We start from the raw sequence: 18,622 nt of genomic DNA on the forward strand, positions 1-18,622 counted from the left end.
CAATGCCTATGCGTGCATCAGTTGAGACAAACTATGCAGGTCGTAACTGGGTCTGCGTAGTCATGTGAAACATTGCAGTCGTCCTTACTAGTCGAAGTCGAAGACAGTGCCATTAGTTTTGTAGTGCAAATGGTTTCGTACAACATAAAAGCAATGACAATCGCTTTGGTCATTTGTTGCAACCCAACCCTTACGGTCTGTTCCTAGGCAATCACTACCGTTTAGAATCAGCAGTGTTGCTAGGCTCTGTCAGAATGAACAATTTATATCTTAAGGTCTATAATATAACGAACAAAGTTTGATATTGAAAACAAAATATTTATTTCACAAAAAATAAAAATATCTTAAATTCAATATTAGATTTCACATCAAGTGATTTATGAAGTGTTTATCTACATATATATCTATAGCTACCTCTCTCTCTCTCTCTCTTTTCTCTCTTTTCTCTCTCTCTCTCTCTCTCTCTCTATATATATATATATATATATATAGTACACACTACTAGTAAAGGCTTTATTCAGAATGTCAAATAAATATTTTAAAACAATGTATGTATAGTGTAATGTAAAGTATCGGAATCTTCATTGGACGAAATAGTAACGAAGCTGTAATTTAAAAAAAATCAATTCAAAAATACTCTTAATAATCTACCTATCTAACAGTACACATACGCCTATCTCTTTATACTATATACCCCCAACCAGTGGCTCGCTAAGTTGTTGTCACTTGGTGTGATCAGCGAATGGTGTAATAGGGTACATGACGTTTTGCCATCGCCGCTTTCACGCGGTGGTCGTTTTTAGCGCAGCCTTTTTTTCGCAGCAGTTTTGACGGGAGAGGTGACATAGACAATATGTAAACACAAATCTTTTTATAATAAACATTTTTTTCCACTAGGCTCTAGCCTAGTATATATAGTATACAGTCACCCCTTACCACTTTTCCATGAAAATAAGTTTTAATAATTTAAAATGTTTCATAAACACATTTAGTGAACTATTGATCACTGCCTGGTATTAGGTATGAACTAGAGATATGTCGTATTTATGGTCCAGGGTTCAAACCCTGTGGCCGAAATAATCCGCCACGCACACATTCGAATGTTTGTGCTCTAACAAAAGACCCAAACAAACTTTAATTCAAAATCTAATAAAGAAAAAATTAACAAAACATTTTTTTTTCTTTACAGAACGTTTAAACACAAACACACATACACAACGTAATAAGAGCAAAAAAAAATGAAAATGTGACTAAAACATCTCGCACCAGAACTATTCGCGCTAAAATGGCTGCTCCAAAACGACCATCACGCCAAAACGTCCTGCTTCGGTGTCATACCGCCCCCAATCTTCCTTCTTAAACGATTTATGTAATAAAATCAATTTTAAATTTTCTGGATTATCTAGCTAATTCGTAAAAAGTACCTACCAATGAGGTCCGCACACTCTCTTACTTTCTTAGCCACGCTGCTGCCCATACTACTGTAATTATACAGTTTATAAATATAATATATTATCTGTCATTTATTCTAAAATTCTTCTCAATCTACATGTTTCATTTACGGAAAAAATGTTTTTACAATGCCATCAATGCTGGACAGGCAAACTGGACAGCGGTCAACAGTTGAGAAGCAGTCCACACAAGAAGCCAAATGACCGCAAGGTGCGAACGTTACGCCAGCGTTCTGACTGAAGCATACTTTACAGAGGCGCTGTGTTTTCAGGATTTCTAGTTCTCGAACGAGCTCCTGTGCCGGCTGTGAGTTTAACTCAGTTTCAGTCTGACTAGTTTTGCCTGGACCTTCATAGAGATGACCACTTGAAGCATTGTCAGTTTGACTTGAAAGGGTCGCCCTAGAAATACCCACCTGACCATCTCGAGTCTTAGCCTGAACACCTTGAGTCTGAGTCGTCTGACCATCTCGAGTCTTAGCCTGAACACCTTGAGTCTGAGTCGTCTGACCATCTCGAGTCTTAGCTTGAACACCTTGAGTCTGAGTCGTCTGACCATCTCGAGTCTTAGCCTGAACACCTTGAGTCTGAGTCTTCTGACCAATGAAATTATGTTCGTGTTCAGCAGAGAGCTGGACCTGATATGGACCTTCGTTATTCTGACATGGAGCTCCGCATGGATTCGAACTTGTCGGCTGGGGATTCCTGATGTTTCGAACGTTTACTTTAACAGTTTTAGCCTGCGGATAAACATTACAATATTGCGATTGCAAATAGAGTCTCTTATAACATGTAGGGTCAGATAATAGGTGACACGCATACCCTGCATACAAATTTTAACTGTAAAAGGTAAGTATTTGATTGAAGTCATCCAAAACCTATAACATAAACATCAGATTTATATCAACATTAGGCATTACTCTCTGGCTACGTTGATTTGTTCCCAGGCTATATAGTTTTTTTTTTTATGTCATGGATCTTCTCCCCTTTTCTTCGTACTTATAACAATATTCATATGAAGGCCCACCACTAAACGTTATCGAATGTATATTTCTCTGGTATAACGTATTCTGGTATCTTTAAAGTTGAACTACACAGGCCGTACACTTGAACATCCCTTCTATTTCTCAAATTCAAAAATAAAACAAAACTTTCCGCCTTAAGAAATAGTTCCAGTTACACTCTACGACTATAAATTAAGATTCTTTTCATCTCTTAATCTGAATAGTGGATTGGCCCAATGGAAATTTTAGGGCCAGGATTTTTTTTTTAACATCCAGCGGATGCTCACATACCCCCCCCCCCCCCACCCTTTTTCCTTATTTGTTGCACTTTCAATAAAACTGTCCACATCTCAAAAACCTCCTTTTGGCCAGTGTACTCTAGTATATGTTACATTGCATTGGGACGGCTCGCTTTAGAACACTTTTTTTTCCAAACACTCACTTCTGGTCATTAGCAGATACAGGACTTTTAATGGGGGGGGGGGGGGAGGGCGACTTTTTCTAAACCCTAACTCCCTGTAAATCCTAACACTATGTATACACGAAAACATGCAACATTAGAGAATAACCAAAAGTGGTTTATAATACAATTAGAGCAGTGTTGAGAGCAGTGTTGAGAGCAGTGTTGAGAGCAGTGTTTCTTAACCTTCGGAAGTTCGGAAAAAAAATAAAGTTAACTTTATGCCCTTTCCAATGATAGCTAGCTACTTTAGAAAGAAATAATTACTGTAGGTAGAAATATACTTACTGTTGGAACAGATATACTTACTGTTGGAACACATATACTTACTGTAGGAAAACATATACTTACTGTACGAAGACATATACTTACTGTAGGAAGACATATACTTACTGTAGGAAGACATATACTTACTGTAGGAACACGTATACTTACTGTAGGAAGACATATACTTACTGTAGGAAGACATATACTTACTGTACGAAGACATATACTTACTTCAGGAAGACATATACTTACTGTAGGAAGACTGTTAGGATCTACGTAGGTGTATAAGCCACAAGAGATGTTCCCCATTCCAGTTATTTGTATAATGTCACTGACCTCAATAGTGGTCTAGAAACATACAGACGTTATACATAATATTAAGCATAAAGTAGGGCGTATGTATGTATGTATGTATGTATGTATGTATGTATGTATGTATATATGTATGTATGTATGTATGTATGTATGTATGTATGCATTTATGCATGTATGTATGTATATATGTATGTATGTATGTATGTATGTATGTATGTATGTATGTATGTATGTATGTATGTATGTATGCATGTATGTATGTATATATGTATGTATGTGTGTATGTATAATATATGTATGTATGTATGTATGCATGTATGTATGTATGTATGTATGTATGTATGTATGTATGTATGTATGTATGTATGTATGTATGTATGTATGCATGTATGTATGTATATATGTATGTATGTGTGTATGGATAATATATGTATGTATGTATGTATGTATGTATGTATGTATGTATGTATGTATGTACGTATGTATGTATGTACGTCTGTATGTATGTATGTATGTATGCATGTATGTATGTATATATGTATGTATGTGTGTATGTATAATATATGTATGTATGTATGTATGCATGTATGTATGTATGTATGCATGTATGTATGCATGTATGTATGCATGTATGTATGCATGTATATTAAGCATAAAGTAGGGCGTATGTATGTATGTATGTATGTATGTATGTATATATGTATGTATGTATGTATGTATGTATGTATGTATGTATGTATGTATGTATGTATGTATGCATTTATGCATGTATGTATGTATATATGTATGTATGTATGTATGTATGTATGTATGTATGTATGTATGTATGTATGTATGTATGTATGTATGTATATATGTATGTATGTGTGTATGTATAATATATGTATGTATGTATGTATGTATGTATGTATGTATGCATGTATGTATGTATGTATGTATGTATGCATATGTATGCATACTGCCGTTAACAGTTATTTTAGGGGACTAAACCCAATACATTTAGCCATATATACTGAAGGATTAGTTTCCCTTGTTTTTATCAAACAAAAAATTATCAGTTATTAAAAGTCAGAAGTCCTGGTGACATATGTGCATTACGCACAATGGCAAGGTTTATGTCCAGGGCTTTTACAAGAGAGCATTTTACACAGGCACTATGATGAAGATGGTGATGATGGTGTTGATGATGATGATGCTGGTGGTAAAGATAACGATGATGATGACTATGATAAAGATGAAGATGACGATGATGATAATGACGATAATGATGATGAAAAATGATGATGAAGATGATGATAAAGATGATAAGAAATTTACTCACCGTTGCGTTGGTCTTACGATTGTCGTGAAAAGCTGGGTCCCTCACTACATTGCCGTTTCCAAGAATTTGAATGCCCACATTATGCTGCACAACGTTGTTACGCAAAAGAAAATGTGCATTTTAAAGGCTAGTAGTCAAAGACAGTTAAAAGGGTGCTTTAAATGAAGGGACAAATCTTTAGGAATAAATACTTCCAAGTAAGCGCTGGTATTTAGATAACAAAGATAAACTAAAGGTGAAAATTACTATTGACTAGCGTAGTTAGGAAAGCTGAAAAAATGTAGGAAGAATCTGTTAATTATTGTGTCTTATTATAAAAAATATTAAGGAGACTTATACTAAAAATTTAATTTGTTTTTCTGGTTGATGTCTGAAAAATATATTTCTAAATAATAAACACTACAATATCATCGTTTCTTCATTTGTTTGATAATTTTAAATATTTTTTTTAAAATTATGAATTACATTAAATGGATTCAAACTATGATGAAATAAGAAAAGACTAAAAGATGCAAATACGCAGAGGAGAAAAAAAATTAACCCTTAACTTTTGTTTGTTCAGGAAATTACATGAACAGTCTCAAAGGTTAAGTCCCTTGGAACTCTAAACCAATGAAAGAGGGCCTCCATCTGCCTGTCTGAACAGACTTTTGTCACATTGACCAATGGTTCGTATTCCCAATCACTCAGGTTAGAACCCCAAAACGGCATAATCACTTTGTGACCAAGCATACTTAATTGATGTGAAGTGAACAAGAAATGTAAAGGACCTATTTGATGAAGTAATTTATACATAGCAATTATTAACAACAAAATGCTGTATGTGTTTCGGATGTTCCTTTTTAGTTGAAGGTAATCTACTTCCTAGTCCAAACCTCACGCAGATGTCCAGCGCGCATACCGCACGACCAGGCAGCTATTTAATTTACAAATTAAAATGTACAAAATAATAGTTATGTTCTATAGTTGTGTTTTTTGTTCTATATTTGTAGTTACATATTTGTAGTTATGTAATGCACCCTAGTTTATTTGTAGTTATGTAATGCACCCAGTAATCTAGACAAAGTCTAGATCTAGACTAACTATTTAACTTTAGACTGTAGATCTAGATCTAAATTTAGAATGAAGACTAAATCTAGAATCTAGACCAGATCTAGAATCTGAACTAGATCTAGAATCTAGTTCTTGACTAGAATTCGTATGACTTTACACATTTAATCTTAATATTATTAGATGTAGATCTATATCTCGGCCAACATTATGATCAGGATTAGTAAACCTACTACTTGATAATAGTGCACTATGCTGTTCGCATCAGATTCACTTCTTAATGTGATACTACTGTTTACATAATAAATAAATCTGCACTCCTAAGCTGTAAGAAGATAAGCTATTTCCTTAATAATTCAAAGATGTAAATTTTGTTCAAATTGTTTAATAGAACTACGTCAAAATCTGAGTCTAGAACTACATCTGGCCTCTATTTAGTCTTATTTAGATTGTTGTCAAGTGTATAATGGAGATATGTCAAAACTGAGGGCTATAAAAGTAGTTAGGCTTTAAAAAAATGTATTTTGCCTGAAACTGATAGTAAAGGCATACACTAGTTACGTACCAAAGCGCCAGCATCTTCGCGTGCCTCAAGAAACAAACGATCTATTTCGTTTCCATTTCCTAAGACCTTAATGACACCATGGTGTATAAAATAGGTCTGTAAGAGAAGAGCAAAAAAAGAAACAAAATATAATCAGTAACTACAAGCCAGAGAATGATGCATGCTAATGAACTTACAATGTTTGGAAAATGTATTGTACATTTCTTTTCAGAATAATAACGTAAAATGGATTTCTTCTTCAAGAAGTTCAAGCGTTGGATTTCAACAGCGATCCTACAATGCTCAAGAATCAAAAAAAGTTAAAATAAAATAAAAGGAAATAAGAAACAATTGATAAAATTTTAAAAATTGCAAACACCAACATATAAAAAGACTACAATGACCAAAATAGATCGAGAGGATCTTACATGCCACCCAAATCACCGATGATTAAGAAAAAAATAAATTAAAAATGACACACGCAATACTGACATATTCAAAACAGACTACACCGGTTTAGAACCTTAAATATATTGGACTATATGTTTTGTAAGACCATTTTAATCGCACACGGCACTATGGCCACCCAGATCAAGATAATAGTCAGTGTGAATGTGAGAGAATATACACAGACCGGTAGAATTCTAGAACATATTTATAGGTATAGGATTTGGTACTATCTTATATATTCATGTGTAAAGGGTGGATGTAATTGGAAAAAAGAACTTCATGTTAAAACGGAAACAGGAAAGCTCAAAGGTTTCAACCTTCTATAATCCACAGGCTCAGTAAATGTAGAACTAGTTAAATGTTTGTAAACAAGAAAAATATTGAAGAAAAAAAAAGGTTATATTAAGCGTAACTGTATCAATTAGTTTGGATCAGTCGTTGGTAATAGATCTAGACTAGTGCTGTCCGACCTTACCCGACCTGGGGGCAATTTTAATTTCCAACTCTCGTGTCGCGGGCCACATAAACGTAAATCTACAAACACGAAATAAAATGAACCTGAAACTATTTTATTAGAAACTCGTGGATCTTGTGCTGACATTGACTAATGCTATTTGAAAGGGATACAGTTGTTGTTTTTTTTTTACTTGTCGGAAAATGGCGACATTTCCCTACTTAAGGGATAAGTAGCTAACTTTACCATCAACTTATTTTCTTGTCTCATTTCGGTAAACATTCACACCAATCCTCCAACCTTTAGGCGTAGTTTAACAATATTTTATTCGCGGCTCAGATCAAGAATGCGCCATATTTGTTTCATAATGCCGTGTTATGTTGTTGGTTTGAACTGACACTCTTTCCTAATGAAACAATTATATTGGCTTATTATCAGGTTTCAGGAAAACGTCAAGATCCGTTCAACTTTTCCTGGTAGATTCTATATAGAGTCCCAGTTCATAAACGCACAAATGTAAAAGACCATGGTACCAATTCATAAGGGAAATAGTGAGGGCCCTAACGGAGGTAATATACATTTGAAAACCTTTATATGGAAAAGCTTTGTTAACAGATGCCTACGATATTAGGAATTAGGTGGTCAGAAAAGATAACTACTATCGATTTGTGGGACAGAACTAGACAAAAGCCCATAGCCCAAGACATCACAAAACAAAAATGGAGCTGGATAGGACACACCCTGCGAAAACCAGCTACCAATGTTGCAAGGCAGGCACTTGACTGGAACCCACAAGGAAAGAGGAAAGTGGGCAGACCCAAGCAAACCTGGAAGAGGTGAAGCTGAGGGTACTGGAATGACATGGGAGCAGATGAAGAAAGCTGCTCAGAACCGAGTTCGGTGGAGAGGTGTGGTTTCGGCCCTATGCTCCCCTGGGAGTGCACAGGATTAAGTAGTTAAGTAAGTAAGGTAGAGAAAAGATACGTTTTCGACCTTTCTTTTTAAAAAAAGGGTCGGGTATTTCTATACCTTGTACCGACGTTTCGGCGGCGGGTCGAATTGAACCACTTCGGGGCTGATTCTGACCCGCAGTCCGTATTTTAGGAATCACTGATCTAGATTAATAATAATAAATCTGTGCGACTACAAATATTTTGTCAATTTTTTTTTTGTTGGGCGCAATTGTATGCTTTTAGCTTTCTCAATACGCTCTGACCATATCACTTGTCTGGATCAGTTGGGAAAAGTGTGTGTGTGGGGGGGGGGCTTTGAGAAGAATGAATCTGTTTCAGTGTTACCGTAATCACTTATTAAATGTATTTATATATACAAAGAAAAGAAGCTGAAAGACGAAAGTTGAAATTGACGGCTCAAGCCTCCTCAAGCCTCCACAAGCCAATACACTAACCTTTGTGCCAGCGAATCACTTATGAAAATCTACGCTTTTATAATTATATATTGTTAGCTTCATACTTTTAAACGGAAACGATAGAAGACCCAAAAGAAAAGTAGCAACTATACATAAAACACTGAACCATAATCTTCAAATACAAAATTTAATCAAATACTCTGAAAGACACAAAGATAAAGGCACATTTCACGTCCCATATGCTGGGAGAAATTTGTACAAATACTCCTTCTTCCCTAGTGCTATTAGAGCATGGAATATGTCGCCTGAGCTAGCCAGGAAAACCAGTGACTTGGCAGAATTTAAGTCGTTGGTTAACATGCATGACTGAATGCATGACGCGTAGGACGCAATTATTTTTTTTTGAAGTAACGTCTCTATTGTATAAGATTAGTTCACAATTTCTTTCTCTTGTTCGATACTATACAAAAAAAATAATTAAATAAAATTAGTTAATTATGTATTTGTTTAAATTGATTTTTGTGTTGTCAGATAGAGTTGACGTAAGCTTTGTAAAAAAAAAATACAAAAACAAATGTAAGTGAAATTATTTGTAAAGAGAATAATACTAAGTGAATCAACTGCAGACATAATGATGCCATACATAATGGTGGAGAGAGACTTGCCGTGTTTAACAAACCAAAACCAGAGTTGTTCTTCCTCATACCAGAAATGTGGTAATTGTGGCCTTCTACTTTGACAAGACCTGTGTGCCACATATAGGTCTACAAAATAATATAGCAAATAATTACTCCTTCTGCAAAATAATTTTTTTTAAATGTTGCAAAACATATAAAGTATATAGCGTCATGGGAAATGAAAGGGTAGATTAGCTTTCAAAGGCAGGATCATTTATGGAACAACCAGATAGACCTGTTAACTACCTCACCCTAAGGTCAATGTTAGTCAACAATCAGAATGAGGAGTAGCTCAACCAATGAGCATCAGGAAACACAGGCAGAGCCATGTACAGAGAAATGACTACGCCTAACAAACTGGACAGTATTAACTTCCTCCCCCGCAAAGAGCAATCTACAATCTTCCTACTAAGGACAGGACACACACCTCTGTTAAATTACCATCTCAATCAAATAAATCCCACACAACTTCCCCTTTGTAGACACTGCGCCCACCCTTATGAAACCGTAAACCATATCCTTTTTGAATGCCCCTTGCTAATCTACCTTAGGTAGACCCTACTACCACTCCAGCCCAACATAACCATCACCCTGTGCGGCAGTGCTTAACAACAGAAGAGAACAGCACACTATTTTTCTTTGGCACAATCTGCAAAAGAGCTGGCAGCTCAGCAGCCAAAAAGTTGGCTAGAAGAAGAAGAAGTGTGTGTGTGTGTTTATGTGTGTTTGTGTATGTGTGTTTCTTTCTAAAACTTCACTTACCTTACCGTTGGCATCTCTTTCAGTGTTCAAAATAAAACCATTCAACTGGTTACCATTGCCCTTGACATGTAGATCCCCATCGAATCGCTCATACCTCTACACATCAAAATAGGCAATAATACAAATTGTAAGTAGACATTTTTAAAAATTTCTAGCTGCTAAGTATAAAAAAAAGGGGGGGGGGTGATGTGGCATAACTGCCATGATATAGAAAGTTCTAGAGGAATCCTTTACATAGGAAGGCTAAATCGACTTTCTTTGGACTTCTTTGAAAAGTCTTGGAAAACCAAAAGCTCACTACAGCGACCAAACGCATGTGTTCTAAGCACGCTACTATATAGTTATATGTCTACTCTGTATAAATAAAATAGGCAATATCTGTTTCTGAGGTTTAGTATAAAGTGGTATTTGCCTTAACAAGCAGATTATTACTTTAAAAGCACATATCATGCCTCTATTCCCAAGTTGACTACTATGTTTATCTGGGAAGCACTATAACAGCAAACGTCAACCTAGATGGTGAAGTAGACTTTTGTGTTGCGCTTGCTAATGCTGCTTTTGGAGGACTTCAAGGACAAGTGTAGCAACGTAGAGGACTCACCATAAACACAAAACTAAAAGTCTACAGTGCTGTAGATCTCCCGTCACTCTTATATGCATTAGAGTCCCAGCCCCTATATTCCCGTCACACCAAAAAGCTAAACTCCTTCCACCTACGCTGTCTTAGGAGTATCCATAAGGTGCGTTGGTTCGACCACATACCAGACACAGAAATCCTAAAGCTGTCCAACATGAACAGTGTCAATGCGACAATAAAAAGGTCCAAACTTCGATGTAGTCCACATGCCAGACAATCGCCTTCCCAAACAACTTCTGTACGGGATTTGTGTGCAGGAAAGCGCTCCCAAGTATGTCAATGCAAGCGCTACAAAGACACTCTCAACAGCTCCTTCAAGGAAGGCGATATCAACATTCACGGCTGGGAAGCACTAGCTCTCGATCACTCCTCATGGCTCTAAGCTGTGAGTCTCAGAGTGACGAGATATAAAGCAAGAAGAGTGGCCAGCGTGAAAAAAACGCCGAATAAACAAAAAGCTGAGAGAAGAAGCAGGCCTATCTGCAACTGACCTAGCCTACCCATGCCACATATGCAGCCGGCTTTTTAAAGCGAGGATTGGACTTCGCAGTCATCTTTGAGCACATAGGAAATGAGAAAGGGGGAGCTATACAGCTATACACTATGTCAAACAAGTGTGAGACACTTAGCATTATTAGTTTGCATAAGAGACGCATCAATCATAGTTGACAGACTTTGAAAGCGACATTTAGTATCGTCACGACTTAGTTGGGTTAGATATTATTTATGTAAATATAGTCAGTTGGTGTTAGGCGACTGTAGCCTTTTCAATATTAAACATTATTCGTGTTTACATAACGGTTTGGACTTGGTCTATTTCTACATGTTACTTGTGTAGATCTTATTACTTATTAGTTGAGTACATTACAAGGGGTATGACAGAACTGAAGGTAGAGCAATGGCAGTAGAGATAATTTGTTTGTTATGGGTACGATCGTCTTTAGGTTCATCATGGAAAACTGAAATATATCTTGACCAGAACTATGATCATTGGGGTGAATTTTGAAATAAAGAAATATTTTATTAAAAGAGAACTATTAAATACATTGTTTATGATGTAAAGTAGTAGTGATCGGTTTGAAGGTCGTACGGCGTCACTTAATCTTTTTTTTTAATATGTGTAGTTTTTACGTAAAGAATTATGAAAATATTCATTTTCAACAACTGTGGAAATAAGACACAGATTGTCTGTATCTTAATGATAGATCGTATTTGTGTGATGTTTTATATCATGTTCAAAAACAAAGAAATTAAGTTTGTTACTTTTGAATATCGGCAAATACATGTATATCTAGACCTATTCATGGATGCTAGTTACCGTACTTACTTTTGCAAGCTCGTCATAGCTGCCGAAGGAAATAGATTCAATCAGAAGAGCGTTACAAGAGATATTGCACTGTTTAAATAAGTGTTAGAAATCAATCAATAAATACTCTATCTATCTATCTATCTGTCTATCTGTCTGTCTGTCTATCTATCTATCTATCTATCTTTCTATCTATCTATCTATCTATCTATCTATCTATCTATCTATCTATCTATCTGTCTATCTATCTGTCTGTCTATCTGTCTGTCTGTCTGTCTATCTATCTATCTATCTATCTATCTATCTATCTATCTATCTATCTATCTATCTATCAATCTATCTATCTATCTTTCTATCTATCTATCTATCTATCTATCTATCTATCTATCGATATGTCTATCTATCTTTCTATCTATCTATCTATCTATCTATCTATCTATCTATCTATCTATCTATCTATCTGTCTATCTAACTATCTATCTATCTATCTATCTATCTATCTATCTATCTATCTATCTATCTATCTACTATGATACTATCTATCTATCTATCTATCTATCTATCTATCTATCTATCTAATATCTTTCTATCTATCTATCTATCTATCTATCTATCTATCTATCTATCTATCTATCTATCTATCTATCTATCTATCTATCTATCTATCTATCTATTCTATTCTATCATCTATCTATCTATCTATCTATCTATCTATCTATCTACTATGATACTATCTATCTATCTATCTAACTATCTATCTATCTATCTATCTAATATCTTTCTATCTATCTATCTATCTATCTATCTATCTATCTATCTATCTATCTATCTATCTATCTATCTATCTATCTATCTATCTATCTATCTATCTATCTTCTCTTTAAGGACCGAAAAACGTCTTTTTGTAAATAGGAATTGGTGAAAAGAGAGTTCATGTCTAACTTTTCTATAGGATTAAAAAAAAATGCTAAAACAATTGTGTTCTTAAGGGCTCAAACTAACAAGACAAAGATGTCTGTGTGTAATAACAGTTTTGTTCCAAATAGGGAAATAGTGCAAATAGTGCAAAAGAATGTCGCCGGTCAAATTAAACAACATTTGCCAAGTATTCCCCATAGCTACAAGTACCAACTACATCTAGTAAGAGTAGATACATGTTCGTGTATGTTGAGTATTTTCCTTATGAGAATGAATCATACTTTATGTTATAAACTATTAAATTTGCTGCAGAGTAAGAGAAACTTTACCTGGCTCATCTTGAGACCATTGGCTTTTTTAGTGTGTACAGAACGTTGATTGTTTTTTTCAGTTAACTTTAAAGAAAAAGAAATTATTTTCAAATAAGAACTCGTTTAAATGAAATACAGTCGATTAAAAAGTAAGATAGAAATTAATCTCAAATGTCTCATTTCTTTGAATTTTCCTTTTACTTCCAAGTTGCAGAGCCTGTGAGTTGCATGCTGCTCAATACTTACCGTTTTTGTTCTTTGTAAGGAAAGGCAATGTAATCGGATTACATAATCTGCCGTGTCCTAATTCAGTAGTGCAAGATTTTTTTCTCCTGGGGAGGGGGGGGGTCATCATTTGGGACACTGTGTCATGGACTGCATGAAAATAAAATCTTTCTTGGCTTCATTGTGCACTGTTTCCGGATATGCCGAGTGGCCACATTCCACCTAGGCACGGGCAGAATGTGGATCAAGGATCGTGGTTTCGGCATCATTGTTCTTTCTACTTTTAACAATGTCGTACGTATGTATTATTATTAACACCACGTTTATAAAAATATTTTGTGTTTCTAAAAGGGTACAAATTAAACAAGTATTCAAAAAGTCATAGAGATATAACACAGCCTAGGATCACCCTATGGGATCACCGTATGGGTCCTAGCACGGAAAAAAGAGATGTTATTGTTAGACCGGAAACCACAAATCTCGTAACTATTGCTTTAAAAATCTCAATTACATCAAACCAACTAGAAATTGGACATAGGTTTCCTTTTTGGAAGAGTCTATGGTGTGTACTGGTGGCAGCGTTAGGGACGCTATTTCACCGACAAATCTTCTGACAACCAAGACTTGAACTAAATATGGACCTACACGACCTAGACTTCACCATTCGGTGAAACAGAAATTACATTTACCCCTTCACAATGTCTTGGAAGTGAAGGATAAGCCTGTTTGGGCGAGCGAGTTAGACCGTGAGAAGGAGTAGAGGTAGTCTCTGATCATCCTTTGCTAATAAAAAACCCGAGATTAATCTCAGTTCCTTTAAAGATCTCATTTGGACAGACCAAACTTCAAGTTTAATACTCATTAGAGGATTCGGATACGCCCGTAAATCACGAAAGTAAAAATCCCAGTCTTCACCAGGATTCGAACCCTGGACCCCGCTCAGCCACCGCGACTCCACAGACATGGGCCAACTTTTCACGACCAAAAAGAAACAGAAAGAAAAAATCAGTCAGAGCCAGAACGAAAGCCAGATCAAATACAAAGCTAAGAACTCAACATCGGACAGCAAACAAGTCTAAGGGTACAAAAATACGAAATGAGAGCCGATGGAGAGTGGGCTCAAGGCTTACGAAATAACAACGGCCTTAACCTAATGAGCCTAACCCCAAACACTAACAAGCCCGAAGTGAAAAACAAAACAAGGAAGTTGGAGAAAGATACTCACTTTTTTTTAAAGACATTTTAAACCGAAAACCTCCAGAAACTATTTAGTCTATTACATTCTCTAAGTAGTCGAAGTAAAATCGAGTATAGTACAGACCCAGAACACATTTACACTATGCTAATTGTATATGTAACAAGTTAAACAATGATATGAATTATTTTCAGATTAGTGTTCTAGATTGACTTACACTTTTGATCAATGAACTTCGGTATCTTGCTATAAACTACAGGTTGAATTTTTGTAGGGAAAAATAGTGTTCTATAACTCTGATCTAATTGTTTTATATTTTTAAAAAAATAACGTAAGGCAAATAGTGCGAATATCGGAAATTACGAAAAAGATGTGAACAATAACTGTCCGTTTCTGTAAATTAATTTCATGTAGGTCAATAATTCAATTATTGCTCTTAGACAAAGTTGTCTAATATTTATATCTTGTTAGTCTTTGCTACCGATATGTAGATTACTTGTAACACTTAATGAAAGAGGTTCTCATTTAAAGACTCTTTTCCAATAAGTGACTCTTCCAAGAAGCCTGTATACAATAAAAATCTCATCTAATGATTTTGATTGCTACTTGTATCTCGAGAAATAACTCCAGAGAAAAGCATTGGTTTTAGTTGTCTCCTCTTGTGGGAGAAAACTCTTGACTAATTGCTCTACAAAAATGCTATTTTTTCTAGAAGGTTCCATTTTGCCCAAGTTTCCGCATGCAAATGTTTGTCCTTCATTCTAACAGCAGATTGTCTTGTACGGTCTAGTGTCACTGTCACTGTATAATTATTACATATTTTGAAAACCCCAATAATCTTAACCTATTCCTTAGTCCAGGGATGGATAAATTACGGTATTAGGGTGACATGCGGCTCACCGAAGTGTTTTATGTTGCCCGTGGACACCCAAGAAATTATGTGTGCCATAGAATATAGAACAGAATAAAGTTGCAAATATATAAAGAAAATAATTCTAAATATGTTTAGAAATTATTGAAACATGGTCTCTACATTATAATGGACCTCATTCACTAAAAACGAACGGTCACGTCATAATATAATATTGATAAAACAGCGAAAAAACTGTCTCGTGAAAAGCATTGTTGATTAAAATTAGATTGTAATTTGTATAAAAGAGATAAAGAAGCACGTGACTCAATGTTGTTTGTTTACGATTGGTGAATGAGGTCCATTATAAAAAATTAAACGAAGATTATTCTTATCGGCTATATAAGACACAAACACAGACCAGTATTTATTCAAAAACTGTGTTGTGTTGGGTTGACTTGGAACAGGATTGCGAGGGTAACAACTGTTGGAGCCAAGGCTTTGACTGCGTAAATTTTTTTTTAAAATATACATTAAATAAGAATATCCCAACCATAAACACTAGATAAAGAGACATAAAATATCAAAAATTTTATTGTACTAAATATCTCTGTGATTTAACGTAATAGAACCAAAGGACTAAGCTACAGGCAGATCAGAAAACTACTTGAAGATTTGGAAACAAAACATTCCGACAGTAGTATCCGCTGGCTTAGCATTGGCAAGGTATTGAGAAGAATAAGTGATCTCAAGGAAGAAATGTGTAGGCCTATGTGTCTTGAAGGACATTGACTGTGATTTTTGTAACTTATATTTTTTATGAAGAATGAAATATGTTTTTCATCGAAGGAGTTAGAAGGGGGTATTTGCATATATGAAATGTATGTGAATGTTAAACTTTTTTAAAAAAAAAAAGCTATCCCGTTTTTACAAGCCAGCAAGTGAAAACAGGTTTTGCCAGGTTTTGCCATTTTCCTTTGCTGAAAGGTGAAACTATTTCTAGTGAAATGATAAGAAGCACAAGACCTATTTGGATTCCTTGGCTGCGGAATTTAAAAGCTTATTTTAAGAAGTCAAGAACCAGTTTTCAATACTTTCAGCTCCTGATTAATGTAGATGCTGATTCGGTTCGTAATATTACGCAGGAGTGTAAACCGGTAAATACATCACTGTGCTTTTGTGGGTAATGTTGGTTTCAGAAATTGCTCTATTGTAATTCCTCAATAGGGAGTGTGAAAAAATGTACAATACAGTATAGATGTGAACTAAAAAAGACACAGTTAACGTATTTTTCTAAGTTGTAAGTACATAATATATATAAAACCTACGGCTATCTGTTGTTCCCAGCCGTCTCAGATTTCTGCGCTAATGTGGACTGCATTTAGTTTAAAGAGTGGTATTGGTCTGCGCGAGACAATTATCACTTAAAAAAAAACTTTGCACAGGCTGGAGGCAATGCAGTTTTATGTGTGTATATATATATACACACCCCGTCCCAGTATTTACTTGAATTCGGCCCCGATTCAAAAAGGTTGCCCAACCCTGCCTTAGACTGTATGACGGTTGGGGCACCTCGAAAGATTTGTCGACCGTCTTTCTGCATTCCTATGTCTTTTGGCTTAAATAAACCTCGTTCAATGGCAGGCCCGTCCATTCTTTTGTGTTATCTTCTCATCTTCTTTCTCTGATTCTTCTTTTCCATAGTACTGTTTCCTGGAGTAAGGTCTTTGCGAGCCCCGAAGACCCTGTAGTATGGAGTTTTAGTTTGCATTTTTTTTACAATAGTTAGCAGGTCATCATGTGGTTCAATAGCTACAGTAACCCTGTCTCTAATCTCTTGGTTTGTGGTGCGGTCTTTAATTGTGAGACCTAGAATCCTTCTGTAGCATCTCAATTCCAATGCTAGGAACCTCCTCTCTAGCTCTGCAGCGCCCAAGTTACTGTGATACCTTCGATTTTTGGATCCATCTGATGCACTCAATTTCATTGCTTAATTTATAACCAATAATTATTTAACTTACAGGTTTATTTTGTGATTGATTCATGAGTTGTCATCGACGAATAATTGGGCTAAGTCTCAAATTGATCCAGGAATGGGAAGTGGGACAAAATAGCGTGTACAAGATTTGTACAAGACAGACAGAGTGTGTACATACAAGATTTATAATTAAAAAAAACAACACAAGTTGAACAACGTTTGATATGAAATGTAACAGATTTATATCTCAAAACATATTTATTCGAGATTAAAACATGTAACAATGTGTGCATGCCTTATTCTACACAGACAGCATGCTACCACTCACTATCTACAAAACAAATAATAAACGGCTATGTACGATAAATGTAGGCCTAAATTAAGGGTATATGATAGAGTATAAAGTATAATGTGATGTATAGAATTTGAGTTTGTATTAAACATTTTGCTAACGAAATAAAAAATATATAGATAATCATGTTAAAAGCTTGCTTATATGTTAAATGTAATACGTAATGTCTAATATCTATATAATCATTATAAACTAGAAACGTAACTAGGGTTGGTGCCTAAGGTTACGTTAAGCTAATATATCATACCCATCCCAAAATACTACTTCAAAACCAAAGGCAGCCTCACCTCCTCTTAATTCCTTAGCGACATCACTGTCCTGGCCAATGATGAAGAACTCTAATAAATATGTAAATCCATAGTTGAAAACATCTCCATCTACGTGCTTCTTTTATGGAATAAATGTTTTTACAATGTTATCAATGATGGACAGGCAAACTGGACAGCGGTCAACTTTCGAGCAGCAGTCCACGCAAGAAGCCAAATGACCGCAAGGAGCGAACGTTACGCCAGCATTCTGACTGAAGCATACTTTACAGAGCCGCTGTGTTTTCAGGATTTCTAGTTCTCGAACGAGCCCCTGGGACGGCTGTGAGTTAAACTCCATTTCAGTCTGGCTAGAATCGGCTGCACTTTCACTTGAAGACGAATTTCTTGAGGCATCTCCGGTTCGACTTGAAGTGGTCGCCATAGCAACCTGGTCATTTCGAGCGGAAGTTGCAGTGGC

General features: G+C 35.6%; 2 protein-coding genes across 7 annotated transcripts in view; both read right to left on the reverse strand.

The window, feature by feature from the left end:
• Positions 1 to 324: 324 nt before the first annotated feature.
• LOC106061930 (uncharacterized) lies at positions 325 to 15,036 on the reverse strand. Of its 4 annotated transcripts, XM_056039925.1 has the most exons (10): positions 14,934 to 15,036; positions 13,315 to 13,380; positions 12,089 to 12,157; positions 10,125 to 10,220; positions 9,351 to 9,449; positions 6,434 to 6,529; positions 4,819 to 4,902; positions 3,435 to 3,530; positions 1,987 to 2,191; positions 325 to 1,896 (listed from the first exon to the last, which is right to left on the reverse strand). In XM_056039925.1, exons 2-10 carry the CDS (start codon positions 13,321 to 13,323, stop codon positions 1,559 to 1,561), a joined length of 1,092 nt encoding a protein of 363 aa, XP_055895900.1. In that variant the 5' UTR covers positions 13,324 to 13,380; positions 14,934 to 15,036; the 3' UTR covers positions 325 to 1,558. The 4 variants fall into 4 exon arrangements, with proteins under 4 accessions (XP_055895900.1, XP_055895902.1, XP_055895899.1 ...); XM_056039927.1 differs by having other exon boundaries at positions 325 to 2,191; positions 12,089 to 12,107; XM_056039924.1 differs by having other exon boundaries at positions 325 to 2,191.
• Positions 15,037 to 17,769: 2,733 nt separating this feature from the next.
• The window catches only part of LOC106061051 (uncharacterized), a 16,774-nt gene continuing 15,921 nt past the window's right edge, over positions 17,770 to 18,622 (reverse strand). For all 3 annotated transcript variants that reach the window (XM_056042834.1, XM_056042835.1, XM_056042833.1), the window contains one exon: positions 17,770 to 18,622. This exon is cut by the window's right edge and continues 132 nt beyond it. In XM_056042834.1, the coding sequence (XP_055898809.1) occupies positions 18,287 to 18,622 (336 nt within the window). In that variant the 3' untranslated portion in view covers positions 17,770 to 18,286.

This window comes from Biomphalaria glabrata, chromosome 9 (genome assembly GCF_947242115.1).
Source record: "Biomphalaria glabrata chromosome 9, xgBioGlab47.1, whole genome shotgun sequence".
Classification (NCBI taxonomy): Eukaryota; Metazoa; Mollusca; class Gastropoda; family Planorbidae; genus Biomphalaria; species Biomphalaria glabrata.